Raw genomic sequence first — 19,677 nt, 5'->3', positions numbered from 1 at the left:
AAAAAAGATATTTGGTGAAATGACACATCTCTACATGTGTTTTTTAAGACCTGGAATGTATCTGAAGTACTTTTATATGTTCGTCAGAGCATTTGAGTGTGATTCTAAATGTGCTTTCTTGTGTCTTTCCCTGTAGATCTTGGTGAACTCCGTGAGTCCCAACCGTCCCGCTGCGCTCTATGAGAAGGTGACTGTAAGCGATGGAGGAAGCCCCTTACTGAGAGACATGCTATTCAGCCCGGACCAGCAGCACCTCTACACGCTGACTGACAGACAAGTGAGTTCAGTGTTTGAGACGCACACGGAAATATGCACAAATTAAGAGACACAGGCACAGAATACATCTTCCTGTGCAGCTGTGATACGGGAACCAAACTGCAACATAATAAGTCACATGGACTCAAATGAAATTCTTGCTTGTGGTGAACACAAACCCAGTATGTGTGCTGTAATGATGGGTATATATGTATGTAGCCATCATTAGCCAACGCATCCAGCATAACTCAAGACTGCAGTTACCACAGGTGACGGCACAAGGCTAACAATGCCTTGTTAACACACATGCCTGCAGTTACTTCTTCTATTTGGGTGGACCCCACAAGCCTAATACTGTATAACACACACACACACACACACACACATTGTGTTGTATTGCATGATTGCAACAGTCATTTCCTCCACAGCAGTCCAGTACCAACTGTCCAGAGCGGACCTCACCCCTATTAGTCACAAGTTATGGTATTTTTTAACCCTCCTACCCTCTGTTCAATCACAACACAACTCATCCCCACCGGATGTAATTACACAGCAACACACTCACACACACACACTCACACACACTCTCTAACCAACTTCCAGCCACACGCATGACGGTTCACTAATAATCAAGACATTACACGCGCACAGACATGCAGAGAGTGTTATAGGTCACATGTGGAGTGTGTGTGTATGTGCCTGCGGTCATTACCAGCCCCACCGCTGGCGAGGGCTGTGTCTACTTTGATGGTGAGACTGGGGGGAAGGAGTGGAGGAGGAGGCGGAGGAGAGCGTGTCGCATCTCTGTCGCTCCCCAGGCCCAGCTGCTCCCCTCGTTTTTCTGTCTCATTAGTGTGGTGAGTGAAGGAAGCAGAGATGGAGCGGGAGGGGGGTGGGGGGGGGGAGTGGGGTTGAACATGATGTGAATATGTCTGTATTTAATAGATCTAAAACGGGCTTTGGGAAAAGACTGTCTGATTAAAAAGGGTGTGATATGTGTCTGAGGTCTGTTCGGTGGAAGGTGTTTGAGGAGAGGCAAGTGGATTCTGTAGGCTGCTAAACCAAAGCCTGGCTATGAAACGCAATGTTCGCCAAAGGCCAGTGGTTCATTACTAGAGCCGTAACAATTAAAGTGGTAAACTGTGATACACACTTTGTATTCCAGATAAACTACTGTCGCAGTTTATGACAGTTTAGGCTTGGTATTGTCTGAAATGTTTCGATGTAGGTGACGATACGACACCTGAGTTACGGCCAACGCTCTCAATCCATTCTTGTTTAGTGGTGTCTCACACAAGCAGACATACAAGAACTTTTCCCAAATCAGAAAAGTTAAGATCAGGAAATATTTGATCAAAGAATAGGTAAATAAAAATCTGATCAAACATGTGACGCCTGTTTTTAATTCTTCAGTCAGTGCTCAAGAAGTATTGAGAGTAAGATATTGTTGCCACTGGGGAAAATAAAGTTGATCACTTCTGGACTGCCTGGAAAAAAACAACCATAAGAATGTTTTAGAGGAATCTATCCCTCCATCTCAGATGATTGGATACATATCTAGATACACAGACCATGATCTGATAGAGAAATGATACAGACAAATCAATCACAACAGATTTGATTTAGCATGATCAGTGTGACAAAAATAAATTGATTACCTAGAAAGTTTTGTCTACTGCAACGCAATTAAATTGTAAACATGGGCAGTATGACGCTGGATGAATTTTTCACTAAAACGCAGCTGACTGGGAATTGTTCACTTCAGTACCTGGGACAGTGTCATCCCTCTGAATGTGGTATTTTTAGTAACGCTGTGTGTGTGTGTGTGTGTGTGTGTGTGTGTGTGTGTGCATGTTCAACCAGCAGGAGTTGGGGCCAGTCAGAGGTAACATTAGCTGCTAATATTAGCGTTACTTGCCTTGTGTTGACTGCTCCTCTCTTGCTACTTTACTGTCAGCGCACAACTTGCCTCCTTAATTAGTAGGAAGGTTTGAGCTGCCACAGGAATATTTTAGGACACAACTGTGAATTTTGCAGACTGCTAATGCAATGTAAAAAATTTCAGCCAGCGTGGTACGCAGTGGTCTGAGGGAGATGTACCACTTTAGTGGCATAGTAGCAACACAAAGACACACATTTTTCATTATAAACATGTTGAAGATCAAACTTTTAGAGTATAGGTTTCTTGTCCAGAAATATGTAGAAGTATACACAGTTGGTTTTAATGTGTGTGTGTGTGTGTGTGTGTGTTGTGACTCGGTGGTCTGCTCTACTTAATCTTGGCAGCTGGAGCAGCTAAGGGCATGAGGGACACAAACACACTTTCACCCACCTTTACTTACAGACACTAATACAACAATGTGTTGGTTCACACACTTGTACGCTTCATGTACACACACACACACACACACACCCATACAACCATTAACACTCAAGGACGTTCCGTCTCCATCATGCCCTCTTTCTTCAGAACTCCCCCCATGTTCACACACATACACAGACACACACACACACACCTTCATCTCGCTGTGTGTTTGATCCCCATTAATGGTTAGCAGGCTTGGGTTAAGCAGAGCGGGGGGCTGGGGTTGCCAGGCCTCCTAGCTAAACCCCCTTTCCAGCACTAATGACTGGAGGGGGCAATTCCCTTCTCTCGCCCTCCATCCTACCCTCATCTTTATCCTCTGCCCTCCATCTATCCCGCTATGCCCCCCATCCCTACTTTTATAAATCCGCAGCTCGACTGTTACACACACTCCCATGTTTCCATCTAAGCCCAAATTGAGTCCTCCCCTCTCAACTGCCTTCTACTGATCCCATTCCCATGTTTTTAATGATCTCTCACTATTGCTGCTGTGTCCCTCTTTTCTCTCTCTCTCTCTCTCTCTCTCCCTCTCTCTCACACACACACACACACACACACTTGGTGTCTTTCTTGGTCTTGCACCCCAATATCTCTCTGACATGCTTGTGAGCAATGAACCAGTTAGACCCCTCAGGTCATCTGGAACAGGCCGTCTGGTTATTCCCCGGGTCTCCACAAAAATTGGTCAAACTACTTTTAGCTTTTATGCTCCAAGCTGCTGTAACATTGTACCTAATCATGTTAGGTGTGTTCCAACGCTGTCGTCTCTTAAAACTAAACTGAAAACATTCCCTTTTAGCTGCACCTTTCAATAGTCTGGTTCTGGTTTGCTGGTCTTAATTATTATTTTATTTTATTCCTACTTTTAATTGTGTTTACTTAAGTCTAATGTTTTACCTTGTTAACTATCTACATAGTTTTTGCGGCTGCAACTTCCGTGGCAGCTCACGCTCTATGAAGCACATTGTGCTTCCACCTGGAATGAAATGTGCTATATAAATAAAGTTTTGCTTGCTCGCTTGCTTTCTGAAAGCAGGCAGAGGTGGAAAATTGTGTAATAGAGAGAAGCATGGATTGATGAAGGGAAGGTGGAGGAATTGAGGCATGGTGGTAGGTGGCTGGTTTACAGCTAAAGCAGGGTACTACTGTACGACACGCACGCACGTTTATCCAACCACAAACACACACCAGTAAGCTTGCATGAGGAATGCAGCCATGCTCCTTTTTTCCCCCTATTTCCTCATGAAATAGATCCACACAGGCCCGCTCCCATCCTGCGAGTAGACATCTGCGTGTGTGTATGTGTGTGTGTATGTGTGTGTGTGTGTAGCCAGTTGCCTGCGGGGGTTCCTCAGACAAGCCAAGCACATTAAGGTGTCACTGGACATATCCACTGATGCGTAGCCCACGACAAGTCATCCCACCCCCCCACCCCCACAAACACACACAGAACACACATACATACACACACACACACACACACACAAATGAAGGCACAGGCAGTGAGTCAGAGTTAGGGGCGAGGCCCAGTGATTTATGATTCGCTCCGTTCCAGCTATATTCATCACTGTCATTATTATCAATGGAGGATATGACAGCAGGAGAGGACGGCCTGCTGTGTGTGTGTGTGTGTGTGTGTTTGATGAGACAGTATGTTATTACAGGAAATTTAAATCAGTTTATTTTGGACTGGTTCAGTTCATGTTATATATATTGTCTGTTATTGTGTGCGTGCTGTTTGTGTTTATCACATGTGAACATTTAATCATGTTTGACTGTGTGTGTGAGAAAACATGTGACGGTCTGCACCAGCTGACAAAATCTTATTGATAAAGGTCTGTTCACTCACTACCAGGCTATACACACACACACACACACACACACACACACACACACACACACACACACACACATTGCCCTATTAATATTTCAAAACTGTGTTATTGTTGGTGGAAACGGGAAATATTTACTTTCAGATTACCCAACTGAGTTAAATGTCATTTGTCAGCGCAAGTTGTTTCCTTTTCACACAAATGTGAAAAGCCGCACTTAGAACAATTTCACCCAACTTTAACTTTTTGAAGCATCTCTCGTCAGTACAAAAACTGGCACTGTGGGAAATCATCACCTCATGGTGTCTTGGCTCAGTCAAGACTTTCCATCATCAAATCATTTCCTCTTCTGTTATCTAGCCAAAAAGGTAGAAAGCTCCGACTGAATTTGATGCCACAGCTGCCATTCTTGTACTCAGCCTTAGTGTCATACACACACGGACACACACACATCCTTGTGTCTTTGTTGGCACCCATGCATATGATAGCGGTGCGGAGCGTGGTGCTGGCTAATTGCTGAAAGCATGAATATTCATCTCCTCCGCTTTGGGAAGAGGGACTGCGTGAGCGTCCTAGAAACAGACGAGAAGGACTTGGAAGGCTTGATACAGTGGTGGGAAATGATGTATTCTGTGTATGCATGAGACAACCTTTGTTCAAGTGTCAAGAAGGCTGCATAGTGTTATAGAGTGTGTGTGTGTGTGTGTGTGTGTGTGTGTGTGTGTGTGTGTGCACATAAAAGCATGTATATCTCAATCACATTTTGTACCAGTGCTGGTTCGTGTGCTCATGCATTGATTCAACTACATCTGCATGTCTTTGTAGAAAACTGTACTTGCACACACACTCAGCATTTGAACATACACTTCTGTGAGAGTGTGTGTGTGTGTGTGTGTGTGTGTGTGTGTGTGTGTGTGTGGGCTAACGCCATTGTCTGAATTTTCATTCAGCATCTGAAAGAGATTTCCCCCTCCACATTTCACCAAGACTCTCATCCCTCCAAGGAATCTGTAATCATGCACATGCGTGCATACACACATGCGCACACACACAAACACACACAAAATAAGTGCTTGTGCCATTCACAAACTGTTGGTTTGAGTCTCTACAATAGCAAACAATGGTCTGTATTGTGTTATTGGCCCACTCAACAGGGCCTCAAGTAATATCTTACCCAGAGGGTTTCGTCAGCCATCAATCCTGTGTGTGTGTGTGTGTGTGTCGTCTGTTTACATTCATATATTACTGGTTCGCTGCCAATCTCGTTAGCAAACACATTAGCACAGACTGACATCAACACACATAATAAGCAGCTGGTTGTATCAATCAAGACTGACATTTAGTGAACTAGATACAGCTAATCAGTCAGTTCTAAGTAGCTCAAAGATTCATTTTCCGCAATTTATCAAACTCTGGCCAACTGAGGAACTTAGGAAGTTAACAAGCACCAAATGCAGCAGTTAAACATCAGGCTGACACTGTGTTTTATCATTCAGGGTGTACGTGTGGCGCGCAGCAAATCAGATTTGTTCAAACGCTTAAATCGATTTAAGGGAGGGGGGAACTTTTTCTCTCGGTTTTTAAAAAATTATTTATTTTCCTCTGATTTATTCATGAACCGAGCCCGCTAAGTATCAAACCTCCAGTTTTCTCTTTTCCAGTCACTGGCTTGGCAGTGTAAGGCGTGAATGAATACTCGTGTGTGCTATACTACACACACATGCGTACATATATACGTTTGCACACCAGTCACTCATACATGCCTAGACACACACACACACACACACACACACACACTCACACTCACTCACAGACTTTGAGCAAGGAGGTGGTCATTGTTATGTAAATGTTAATAGACCTGGTGCAGCGAGGCGAAGACGGGAGTACAGTGACTAGAAGGGAGGGTTGCTGGTGCAGGTGGGGGTGTCGCCATGTAGGTATGTGGCACTCAATTACAAGAGTTCAAACCATTATAGCACCTTCGTCAGCACAGGACCGAGCACACACACACACACACAATACTGTGAATCATACACTGATACACCCTCACATATATGCAGACGTCGACATTCTTAGACCTCTTGTCCTTTTTTTTGTAAGGACAAATGTCTGTACTGTCAGTTGGGTACTCTTAATACATTGTTGTAAAACCAGAGTCAAATCGGGGAGCTGAATGAGACGAAAAAATGAGTGTGGAGAAGAAGGAGGAGATGCCGAAATGTGTGAAAACATTCAGTGCATTTTCGTGAGCGGCAACTAAGAAGTTTTATCTCTACCAATCCAATATTGTTCCAGTTATTTATTAACATATTGCACATTTAAAGGCAAACAATTATGATGATCTCAAAATGTTTTGAAAAATTGGAATAAAGAAGCAGTGTGATTCCAGTAAAATACAAAAATCTGTCAAGTATATAACGGAATAATGAAAAAGAGCGCGAGTATCCCCTCCCCGTTAATACATGACTAACAACGTGACATCTGGTAGTAAGAATCCCACATTCTCTTGCTCTATCTGACTCTCCTCTTCCTCTCTACCAATTAATGGGGTTTCCTCTTTTCTGTGACATGATTAAAGAAGAGAAAGGAGGGAAAATAGAGAGAAACAATGTTAATTCCCTCTAACAGTGGCACATATGTGAGGAGATTGACCAAGATGCTGTAATTAACCAGAGAGGGATGATTTCCATGTCTTCTAATATTTCAGACACTTTTCTGTCTTTTCTCTCTTTCTCTTAATTGTGTTTCCTGCCTTTCCTCTCACATTCCTCCTTCCTGTTGTATCTTTATCTCTTGTGGTTTTTCCTGGTTTTTTTTTTTAAAATGTGTGCGCTTGATTGAGTGTGTGCGTGCCCCATCAGAGAAGTGTGCTCATACACTTGTCTTGTACGTGATGCTATCGGTCCTAATGGAAGTCTAGCTGTCACTAGATAGCTCTGTCTTTCTCTCATCTCTCTCTGTTTTACTCCGCCGTCTTTTCCCAAAGGATGGCGTGATATAGCAGACTGATAGGGTTAGAAAAGAGGTTGAGATGGGTAGGGAGGTTAATGGTTTCTCTCTCCCTCCGTCTCCCCCTCCTCTCTCTTTCTTCTCAATCACTATCAATCGGCCGTACAATCGGTCCTCCTGTTGCTTGGCAGTGATTGGGGCGGAAAGATGTGGCTCAGACTGATTGTCATGGAATGAGGCCAATCAAAAGCTGGCATGGTCCCGCGGATCCGCTCAGAGTGGCACATCACTATATTCAGTCGCGTGCCTTAACCACAAGCCGCAGTGATGAGAACAATGAAGTGTCGCTCATGCATGACAGCGCAGGGAATTGTTTTGAATTTGAGTCAAATTTCTTTTCAACTTTCACGCACAGCAAGCCTCATCAGACCTAGTTATGAAGTATCAACTGGGGGGGAAAAGCTGAGTGGGAAAGCGGAATATCAAATTTTCTTCGAGTGTTCACTGTCAGAAATTACAAAAAGAAATCACACGATACCAATAGAATACAGTTGGAAAGACATTAGAACATATAATAACTAGGGCTGCAACTAATGACTGTTTTCTTTTAATTTCACAAGTACTCAGAGCCCAAGGTGATTTCTTTAAATCGCTTTGTTTTGTCCGACCAACAGTCCAAAACCCAAAGGTATTCAATTTACAGTGATGTAAAACATCACATAATAAGCTGGAGTGGGCACAGGTTTTCCATGTGCAGCTTGATAAATGAGTCATCAAGTCATCTAAATTGTTGACGATTAATCAATTCACCCAGGGCTACTTTCACACGGCAACTCCTCTGAGAGCAATTACAGAAAAGCAACATTTGTCCACTCTTTTTCCTCCTCCTCCTCCTCATCCCTGGCCCAGTTCACACCTGGCATTAACATGCATCTTGGATGATCCGATCACAAGTGGACTGCTCTAAGTACATATTGAGGAGGACGCATTGAGATCCGATCACTCAGACCACATTTAGAGGGGGACTGGGTTGCATATGGCCACATTCTTTTAGCAGTGTGTATGTGAATGTGTCCTGGACCACACTGAAGGACCACCTACTCAACTGACATCTTATGTGTAAGTGGAAATACATATATCTGTGTGCCAACGGTGTCATATTAAAGCGCAAAACAACAAGAAGAAGCCACAACAACAGGCAAAATGGATTTTTATGGAGGGATTACATACAAAACATGCTGTCTGATTTCCATTTGGTCTGAAGAGTTTTGATTTTGTCCGCGCGCCAAGGCCTTTGCACACTTCTTCTTCTTTTAATTTCCAGCAGACTAGGTATGGGAAATGCATTTCTGCCTCCCGCCGGTTAAAAACAATGCATTTGGTCTTCGCAAACGGACATGATGTATGCGTATATTTGCATATAGAGCGGGGGAAGTGAGATCCCATCACAAGTGGTCACTCGAGACGCATATGGAGACACATTCTAATGCCAGGTGTGAACCGACGTACTTAGAACTGTCCACTTGTGATCGGCTCACCCAAGACGCATGTTAATACCAGGTGTGAACAGGGCCTCTGCTTCTCTGTCTGTGTATATGGTGGTGGGTCGCTTGGCAGTGCTAATGAAAATGCCAGCTGTGTGGCTCCTCACTCCTCACCAAGTCCATTTACTAAAGTGACAGAGTCATTTACCAGGCAGCCGGCCTCTCCCATCCTCACTTAATTAGAAGACCTCTAGGCCTGTCTACCTTAGCCGGTCACATTTACCTCTTTCTCTCTCTCTCTCTCTCTCTCTCTCTCTCTCTACAGTCTCTTTGTTCCAATTCCTTATTTTCTGCGGTTTTTCAATCTCCGTCTCATCCTTTGTCTCTGTCTCAGTTTTCCTCTAGTGCTCCTCTCATTCCACTTCGTTTTTTTCTCTCTCGCTCTCTGTCAGGCTCTCTCTCACATTTGGAGTATTATGGAGAAATAGGTACACAAAGAATGAGAGAGTGTATTGACCTGTAGTGTGAGATTAGCTCTTTTTTGGAAGTTAATGGGAATGTCCATGTGAGGAGGATGGTGATGAAGAGTGATGAGTTTCCACTTTTTTTTTTTTTTTTTTTTTTTTCTTCAAAACTTTTGTTTGTCTTACTTTTTTTTACTCACTCACACTTTTCTCTTTGGGTTTTTTTTTGTGTAGCCACTCCTAACTGTTGATTTACTGTTCCACTTATTTAAGACATACTTTACCTCCCCTCAAAGATAAAGCCTTATCTTCTTATCTTTTTTTTCTGTTGTTGTTGTTGTTGGAAAAAAAAAAATGTCTTCAAAGGTAAAAACCAAGACTGGAAGCTAAAACTCCAGCTCAACAACAATGATTATCATCATTATTCAACTCTATCACAGACACACAGATGCCTCTTATGTTGTTCGCTTCTGGAGCCATTTTCATGTCCATGGCTCTCTTTTTCAGAGATTTGTTGAACGCTTATCGAAAGTTTTACTACAATTTTATTTGAAAGTGCCTCTCGTTTGAAGACGCTTACACAGACTCATACATTGAGAAAGTATTAATACAGCTGCAGCACAGTCTTTTTGTGGGCACCCTGTGTGTGTGTGTGTACCGTGTATATGTTGCCTCACAGCAGTTTCCTAGGAGACGTGAATTTGAGTTGTCATCTTTATTGGCCTTGAACGTGGGCTATGTGCACACACAAATGACAAATAAATAAGTTGTTTGATCTGCCTCTTGTTTTCATCGGGATGGTGTATAGAAGAGGAGATCAAAACAGTATTTCAGAGGAGGAAAAACAGTGGCGCGGATGAACAACTGAGCCCAGCGCAGGAGATAGAGGATAAAAAGATAAATTAAGGAGGCGAAAGTGAAGGAGAGCCAATCGAGAGGGAGAAACAGAAGACAAAACACAATGTGAGAGAGATAAAGATAGCGAAGGAGGGCAGGAAAGGGCAGTGGGCTGAAAAAATACTGGCAGGAGTGAGTTTTAAGAGAGAAAACGAGAGATTGCAGCTATCACAGTAGGCACTATTTTCTTCCACTGTGACACATAAAGACCTAATTCACTAAAACAGGTCTGCAGTGAACAATTTGAGTCGACCATAATGGCCAGATCTGTCAATAACATCTCTGCAGTGTAACACCGATTTAGTATTTGGCCATCATTCAGCAAACCGAATGTGACAGCAGATGATTTTTTCGAGGGAACACAATAACGTGATTGCTGTTTCTCACTTTTTTCATCTCTCCCGCTACACAACCTTTACCCATCTTCCCTTTCTTTAGCCATCCTTCAGCGCCTCGCCTTCCTTTGCAGCGCCAAGTTCTGCTAGTCCTGTTTGCCTTACCGCTTATCTCCAACCAGTCAACACATCGAGCTCCTAGCCAGCCATTGATCTCCTAAGCCCCTTACAATCCAGTCAATGCACACATGCTAACCCCGGCCTTTGATACAATCCAACCCCCTCCACACATACGGCCCCCCTGAGCAGGTATTCCAGCACTGGAAGAACTAACTCGCTTACACGGACGCCCTGTTGAGAGCTGTGTATCTGCGCTACGCCTGAGGGATAGCTGGAAAAGCTACCAGGAGCAGCTAGCACTCCCACTTCTAATGATCCATTGAAGGCGTGACACAGTGATGCTGATGCCAAAGCAGAAGGTGACAACATGAGTTACAGTCACTGCACAGTAATGACAGCCACAACATATTTTGTAGCTACAGTTGCACGCTATCAAACAGGGTCCACTTTTATCTGTTTTTATGTCTATTTCTCTCTGCCTTACTTGTCCCGGAGCATTTATTGGCAATGTAGGTAGGTATTGATTTTTATTTTTTATATATATATATATATATATATATATATATATATATATATATATATACACATGCACATAGCTGTTCACTGCTAGCACAGACTAAACCATGAGAAGATGATTGACTTATTATTGAAATAACGCAGGTGTGGCTAATGTGAGTTTACAGTGAGGAGGCAGTGGAGGAGTGATGACAGGGGATAACCTCTCCTCATTGTCCTCATCCTCCTACACTTGATTTCTGCTGCTTCACTGTTCAATAAGAAAAACCGTAGCAAGGAAAATGTATTACATATAAAATGTTTTGTTTAAATTGGAATCTTTCTCCAAATTTCTTTTCTTCTTAGCCACTGCTAGTTAAGATTAAAGAGAAAGTTTTGGCTGAAAGGAAAAAAGCAATAAAAGAGCCACAAGTTTATGAGATTTTTTCTGGCAGCTGTATATGTGACATTTTTTCCAAATACATACAGTTTTCCTAAATGTATATCTGCTCTTTCCTTAAATTGACATCCTACACTTTGACCTTTGGGAGCTGTCCAGTATAACCAAATTTAAGTACTGTAGGTCCCTGAGCTGCAGGACTAGAGCTGTTTGAGGTTAAATGTTAAGCAAAAGAGGTTCAGTGGTAAGTTGTTCAGGGAGACACAGACATTACTTTAAGCAGATATCTAAAAATAACTGAAAATAAACTGTGATTTCTTCCACTTGGCTCCCAGTCAGTGTAACCCAGAGAAGAGGGCTCTCTTCTGGTAGACATCTTCGCTACACCCCCTCTTCTTGTCCTCTGCTATAGACTCTCCCTGTGTTTGAATGTTAAAAAAAGAAGCCGCAACAAGGCCGATCCTTTTATGTGTTTAGATTTAACAACCAATGAAAAGCTGCACTGAAAGCTTTACAGGTCCTCTGGGTTTTGGGGGTGACCGTCGCAAAGCCTGTTAGCCGGACGTTTAAAGGCAGGTGATGGCGCTCTGTAAAAACAGATTGGAGAGGAAAGGTGGAAAGTTTATAGCAGAAAGGAGATGTCATGGCATTGCGATATGGTCAGGGTAGAGGGTTGACAAGCGAGGAAGCCGGAGTGAGGAAGGAGAATTGAGTTACAGCGGTGGATGCTATTGTAAATAAGGAGATGGCAAGAGAGAGGAGATGGCGGGCTTGGTTTATAAGGTCATTTAAAGGAGTAATGTGGCGCGCTGTCGGGAATTGGCTTTCATTAAAAGAGCCATCGAGAGAGACAGAAAGAGGAAGACAGCGAGCGAGCGAGCATGTGTGTATGTGTGTCTGTGGGTAGGCTCGATTCCCAACACATGCAGACACACATTTTTTGGATCTACATGCAGTTATACAAGTACATTCCCAGCTCCAGTAAAGCATTTTATATTCCCACTGGGAAAAACAACCATCATAGCCCCCCCCCCAACCACATCAACAGTTTTCTGCCACTCCTACTAAATAGAGCTCATAGTGCCTTCACTACTACTAGTACAGGAACAATTGTGAGCAATAGGCCATATCTATCATTACACAGGGCAGTGATAAGGTTATGCTAGCTCACCAAGGACCCGTAGTGTTAGTATGATTTATGTGGACCATTGTCCTTAATCACAGTCATAATGATTTATGAAGAAGAGAGGGGGAATCGGTTGGCGTCCGCGGTGATACAAGGAACAGCCCATTCTCGCGCCTTCACTCCATTTTCTCCTCTTTGTTAAATCATAAACTATATGAAAGACATCCTGTGATGAATTTTTTTTTTTCCTCCCGAGGTGTCCAATCACATATCCTCAATTATAGCTGCTTTTTTCCTCATCCATCCATCCATTATCTGCTTATTCATTCACACTCCTTTCCCCCCCCTCCGTCACCCTTTTATTTTCTAAGACACACCAATCCCTTGTTTCATCCTTCTTTTGGCTCTCCTTTCAAATGAAAACGAGACTCACATTCGTTCTGACAATGACACATAGCAGCCGTCTGCCACCATATCCCATCTACTCAGCACAATGTCCTCGCCAATTCGCCCTGTGTGTGTCTTCCATTACACCTCACTTTGCCTCAATTCATCCATCCCCCCAAGCACTTCCAGTAGATGACCACCTCCCTCTCTTCTCCTCCGGTCCCTACCGTTGCTCGTTTGCATCATTTCATCTGTCTCTCTGGCTCTGGGCAGCTAGCCAGCTTGAAAGCTACTGTACTGAAGTCTGTATCGACTTAAGAGCTGAGGGGTAACAGCGTGTTTCAGTCTGTAGAATGAATTCTGTTGAATGAATGAATGAGATGCTCGGGGAAGGATGACTCTCAATCTCAGACAAGATTGCGGTAAATCAGGGGGCAGATAAACAAGCGCAAGGAACCTGGAGAGTAATGGAAACAGCTAAATGTATAGCGGAGAAAGGAGGTAAAAGAGAAAAGAAAGAAAAGGGGGATTAGCGGCTCATAGTGTCAAGTGTTTTTGTCTGTCTGCCTTCTGCCAGTGCAATATTGTTCCTTCAAAAAGCCTGGAAGCCAGTCTGATACAAAGCATTTCAGAGCATAAATGAGTTCCATCATGTCATATCTGTATCATATCTGTGTTGTACTTAAAGCTCACGGAGGAATCTTGGCCCCAGTTTAATATTTCAGCGCTGCGTTCCTTTGTCCGCCCAGTTTCCATCCTGCAGCTAACCAGCTTTATCTCTTACTGCGGGCCTCTGCTTTCTCTCTTCCATATGTTTTCTTTTCTCTTATCCCTCCATACATCTCCCTGTCGCCCTCCTCTCATCCCTACTGACTAAAAGTCAGTCTCCACTTGGCCCGCCACCATTTAAGTCCATGCATACCACTTGGAAGGGGTTCTCATAGTAAAAGTTGTGTGTGTCCACGCTATAATAGTGTTACCCAAGGGTAAGGTTGTTAAATGCTGTTACTTACTGATCAGCCGGCTCACTCTCTGCTGCATGATTTAAAAGTAGCCTGCAGTGGCAACTTGATACATGCACACACACACACACACACACCATGAAACAGGGATCAAGCGACTCATCAGCTTGCGGCCCAATGGTGAAGAAAAGTTGAACGCGGTGCTGACACTTTCAGCACATGTGCACACACAGACACGCTAACACACGTGCCTACTTTGTAGCTCACTAGCATTCTGCGCATATGCTAGCAATCTGTCTGTCACACACTTAAACACACTCAATCTCTTGTGAATATCTTGAAATACACACACGCTTTCAGACCCGTTGGGGCCATGTTGTGAACCATCTGTCATCACCTTTAACTGAAGTGGAGGGCTAACTTGAACACTTGATCTTGTTTCTTAGGCAACATCTGTAGCCTATCACAAAGCTCGTACATCCAGTGTGTCTGTGAATGACTGACACACACACACACACACAGTCTTTTCACACAGACGCCTTTCACACAGTGGCCTTGTTGCACAGGCTCTGTTCAGACACTTGAATTCACACTTTGGCTGTCTCATACATACATGTACACACACACACACACACACACACACTAGGGTCTGTCCTGTCCTTCTGCTCCTCTGCCTCCCATTGGTTTTTGAGGTCACCTGTCAATCACACACCGTTGCCAGGGCCACCTGTCAGGTGTCCCAGCATGCATTGCAAGTCCTCTCCAGTACACGCTTCACTGGAGGCTGTCACACACCGCTGGACCAAAATCGCTCACCAGAACACACACATGCACAAAGAAACAAACTTCTCACAGGATAGCTCTCTTTCTCTCAGGGGAATGTACACACACACACACACACACACACACACACACACACACACACACACACACACACACACACACACACTGCGACTGTTTGCTGAGCACAAGTTTGAAATTGAATCAGTTTGATAAGCTGTCAATTGCTCATCTCCATCCAGCTGAATACACCTCTCATTTCACAAGTTTGATTACAATGAGGATACTAATTATTTCTCACCTCCCTCCCTCCCCCCCCCCACCCCCCCTCTCTCTCTTCCTATTCCTCTCGCTTTCTCCCTATAGGTGGTGAGAGTTCCAGTGGAGAGCTGCGAGCAGTACACTACTTGTGGGGAGTGTTTGGGCTCCAAAGACCCTCACTGTGGATGGTGTGTCCTCCACAATGTGTAAGTACCACACACAGTCACGCACACTTTAACACACTTTCACCCTGGTATGCTTCACATGCAGCCCATTGCAGTGCACAGTATATCAGAAAATGATGAAGGAAGTATATCAGAAGAAGAACACTTTGTTAAAGATGGAGAAGAAGACCGCACCTGAATAGTAACACACAAACACAAAGTCCTGCGTTTTAAAGTCTGCCCATAGAAAATAATTTAACGGACACATGTACTGTAGAGTCCAAATTGTAGCACCTTAACTCTGCACACAGCAGAGTGGAAGGATGACTGATGCAGCCAGCTGTTACTGGAGCGTGGCCTGTGTTGACCTCAGAAACTATTTTTAACAACATTTAATAACATTGGTAAAATGCTTCTAACACCTATTAATAAGTCACATAATTATGATTCATAGAAGAAATCTTAACTTTAAGAACTGAAGAGCGGAGTGATGCATTTGTCCTGTGTTAGCTTGTCAACTGGCTAAAACTGTTAATAGCACATAAATAACAACACGGCTTGGCAGCCTGCATCACAGACACCCCATTTATCTTAGAGGTATTCAGATTGTTTGTGTGTGTGTGTGTGTGTGTATGTAAGGAGTTTGGTTTGCTACATGTGTACTTTTTAATACTTAACACTTGGCAACAGATTTTAGCATACTTGTGCTGTGTCTTGTGTTTGCTTTAAGATGACTTTTTAAGGTTAGGTATGCAACAGTGATGGTTGAGATTTGTGGTAATGTTTAGAAAATAAATCTAATCACTCCTGCTATCGCTGTAGTGATATAACACTGTGTCTGTATGTAATCTCTCAATTTTCTCCCTTTGACTGGAGGGCGTGTGTGTGTGTGTGCACACAGGAGAGTGTGAGAACAGTTACATGTTATTGAAAGGTGACAGGATGTTAAACCAAATTTGGATCACCCCAAGCATTTGGCATAATGCCATCTCTCGGTACATTAATTAAACTTACAGAACATATCGCCAACCTGTCTTTCCTCCAGGCACACACACACACACACACATGCACACAAATATACCACCTGGGTTTCTTCATTTCAGCAGACGCACACACACACACACACATCTTTGAAAATTACGTACACAATCATGATGGTCTTGAACTGGCGATAACCCTCCATTTGGGCACATTTTGACCTTGTGTCTTGAACGCAGCTTGCTCATTTCCTACCTGATAGTGTTGCCAAATCAGACTGAGGCCCCCGCAGACAAAATGGGCAAGTATTAATAGGCAAATTATTTATAAGCCTCGTTTCAGCCCTCTGGTGCTTTTAGCCACATCTTATTAAGAGCCATGGTAGTTTCAATCAACAGTAGAATTGAATGGAGTGCGTGCACGCAGGCACACACACACACACACACGCACACACACTCACACGTTCACACACACACACAAACGCAGGTGTTTCTAGACAAATTAGCACACTTCATTCACATGAATACATACAGTCACACACCAGAGGAGCAGTAGAAGGAAAAGAGGTCCATAATGAGAAAACGTGTACATACCTTTGTGCGTCTCTGCTCATTCCTGTACAGTGTGTGTGTGACTCTCAGGGGAGTGGTTGGCAACAGCTTTTTCCTGCTGAGCGCGAGTGAAGGCTAACTAAACGAGGGGATGGGGGGCTGTGTGCGAAGGAAGCAGTTAGCATTTTTTTTCTGCCTCCCTCTTATTGTTAAGGCCTCACAGAGCGCCACATCAGCACTTTCCTCACACCGCCAGGACCAGTTGTTAGCGCGAAGGTGAAGTGATAGCTAATGCATTATGAATAGCTAATAGTAAAACCGCTACAATACAGGGCTGTATGCTGATTTTTAGCACGATCAGTTGGCTCGTAATGAGCGGGGAAATTGCTGACCCCATTGATATGCGGCTGGTAGGAAGTGTATCATTTTTACGGTTCGGGGAAACTTTAATGATTGACTGTATATCTCCTGAGAAGTTTGAATCAGGTGGGGCTGTAAACTGAAAAGATGAGGGGGGGGCCTGGATGTTCATATAGCTTAGTGGTTCTTGCACAAATGTCAGGGCCAATAAGGTAATGATGTAAAGGCCTACAGTAATGGCAAGGGGAAGCTATTAGCCTATTTGTCTTCTATTATTGCTCCTATTTCTGTGTGATGGTGATGGCTGTGCATGTTTGTCATCTTAATATGATTGTCATATTAGCTTAACAGTTGCTCATATCCATTTCTTCTCTCCTCCTCTCACTTCTTGTCTCATTCACCTGTTCTTTTCTCCTTCCTCTCTTCTCATGAGGATACTTCTCTTTCTTCCCTTGTCTCTCTTTCCTTACCCTCTACCCTGTATCCTCTATCCTCTCCCGAATCTGTCTGCCTCTCTTTTACTGCTGCTCTTTAGTTGCTCACGTAAGGACCGTTGTGAACGAGCAGGAGAGCCCCAGAGGTTTGCGTCCGACCAAAGGCAGTGTGTGGAGCTCACCGTTCAACCAAAAAACATTTCTGTCACCATGTCTGAAGTCCAGGTATGTCTTCCCATGTCCATGGACTCAATTGTAGTGGAAATGTATCACCTTGAAATCAAAAAACAACATCAACAGTCTAGAAAGGTATAAAACGCACACTTGAAAGACTTAAGCTCCTCTCATAGATCTAATCAGGCAGCTACACATCACATGAGGACAATTTTTTATTCTGGTGTTGTAACAATTCAAATTAAAATACATTTTTAAGAGAGAGGAGTTAATCTTTGGTTTTAAATCTTTGAAACGCTTACAATAGCAAACTGCCACATGACTAGAGAAAACAATAACAGAAAAAGGGAAAGAGCAGCACACAGATCACACAGCACATCTGTAAGTGGATGTACATTATGTCATTGCTGTGATGCTTACTACAATCGGTAATGATGTGGACATTTACATACACATCCAGTCATGAAAATCTATGGAAAAGTCATGCTTTTACACCAGCAATGCAACTTTTGACAATGTACATGTGGATTTAATTAGGAATTTGCTTTTCTCAGTTTTGCCAGCTATGTCATGCAAATCTGTAAGTGTGTAAGTGTGTGTGTGTGTGTCAGCTCTCATTCTGTCAGTGGCTTCTCAGTGTAACCACATAGTTTTTACTGATTACACTTTCTTTCTGCACATTAACACGTACACATTAACCTTGCTGTAATAGCTGCTGCTGCGACTGACGCACGCACAAGTGCTCACCCTTTTTTTATTCCTGGTTCTGTCACACATACACATACCCCAAGCTTCACTCACACTTCCCTCTCTCCCCCTCAACGCCCATTAACCCTCATGTCATATCTTATAACAATCCATGTACACCATGTCCTTCCATTGATCTTGTACTGATTGTCTCCCTCTCTCCTTCTCCCTAGCTGGTCCTCGAGGCTCGTAATGTGCCCGATCTGTCAGCGGGGGTCAACTGCTCCTTCGAGGACTACGTGGAGACGGAAGGACAAATCCAGGGTGGACACATCTTCTGCCTGTCTCCCTCCATCCGGGACGTCATCCCAATCACAAGGAATAAAGGTCAGGACAGGAAGGGCAAAGGGTGATGAAGTCATTGGTTAGTGAGGTCATTGGTGGTAGACGGGGTGGGGATATAGGGTGACAGTTATGGTGACATATGTGAGGAATTTAGTAATGAGCTCTTTATGTTTGCACTCCTTATTCTGTGTGACACTTTTTGTGTTTTGTTTGTCCATCATCAACCCATCAACATGAGCTGATGTCTCCTCCTAAGTTCTAGTTCTTTTTGTACAGTGGAATTGGAGAAGTCTCGAGCTGCGCATTGACCAGAACAGAATTTTAATGTTACTGGATGATTTGCTTAGTCTGTCTATATTCAGAATACCTTGTCACCACCAATAACGCTTGCCCATTTCCCTTTCAAAGCCCCAAACACAACTCTGCATTTTCTACTGGAAATAGAACTGTTTTTGAATTCCCATTATCATGCATTATGCACCGTTGTCAGTTTCACTCTATTTACTTTTTTCTATCTAAACGACACTGGTTACGCCTCTAACTTCTTTTCAAAGCAGTATCTTCAGTGTGGTTTATCGTTATATTTAAAAATATCTGCATCCTTTTTTTTTTCTTTTTTTTTTTGCAGCGATTATGCACCTGTTTCATGTCCAATTCTGTCACACCACAAAGATGATAAAAACTTGTTTGCTATCTGCATTCAAAGCACTGAAGACATGTCAGATAGTGCGCTCGAAGTTTTCTCAAAGCGACATCTCAGTAGTTCTTCAACTGAGCCCATTATGCCCCATTATGAGTTCTCATCAGCTCTGGCATCCAAACACTGATTGGTGCTGCTATTTTTAATGCCACCCTACTGTGGCTGTGACATG

General features: G+C 43.4%; 1 protein-coding gene across 4 annotated transcripts in view; it reads left to right on the top strand.

Moving 5' to 3' along the window:
- LOC121893940 (plexin-A1-like) overlaps nucleotides 1-19,677 on the top strand; it is a 191,984-nt gene that overhangs the window by 90,094 nt on the left and 82,213 nt on the right. For all 4 annotated transcript variants that reach the window (XM_042406145.1, XM_042406142.1, XM_042406143.1 and 1 more), the window contains exons 4-7: nucleotides 137-277; nucleotides 15,218-15,318; nucleotides 17,701-17,824; nucleotides 18,694-18,847. In XM_042406145.1, coding sequence (XP_042262079.1) covers nucleotides 137-277; nucleotides 15,218-15,318; nucleotides 17,701-17,824; nucleotides 18,694-18,847 — 520 coding nt within the window. The remainder of the gene's footprint in view (nucleotides 1-136; nucleotides 278-15,217; nucleotides 15,319-17,700; nucleotides 17,825-18,693; nucleotides 18,848-19,677) is intronic.

Source organism: Thunnus maccoyii, chromosome 3 (assembly GCF_910596095.1).
Source record: "Thunnus maccoyii chromosome 3, fThuMac1.1, whole genome shotgun sequence".
Lineage (NCBI taxonomy): Eukaryota > Metazoa > Chordata > Actinopteri > Scombriformes > Scombridae > Thunnus > Thunnus maccoyii.
This window is presented reverse-complemented; position numbering and strand designations above follow the sequence as displayed.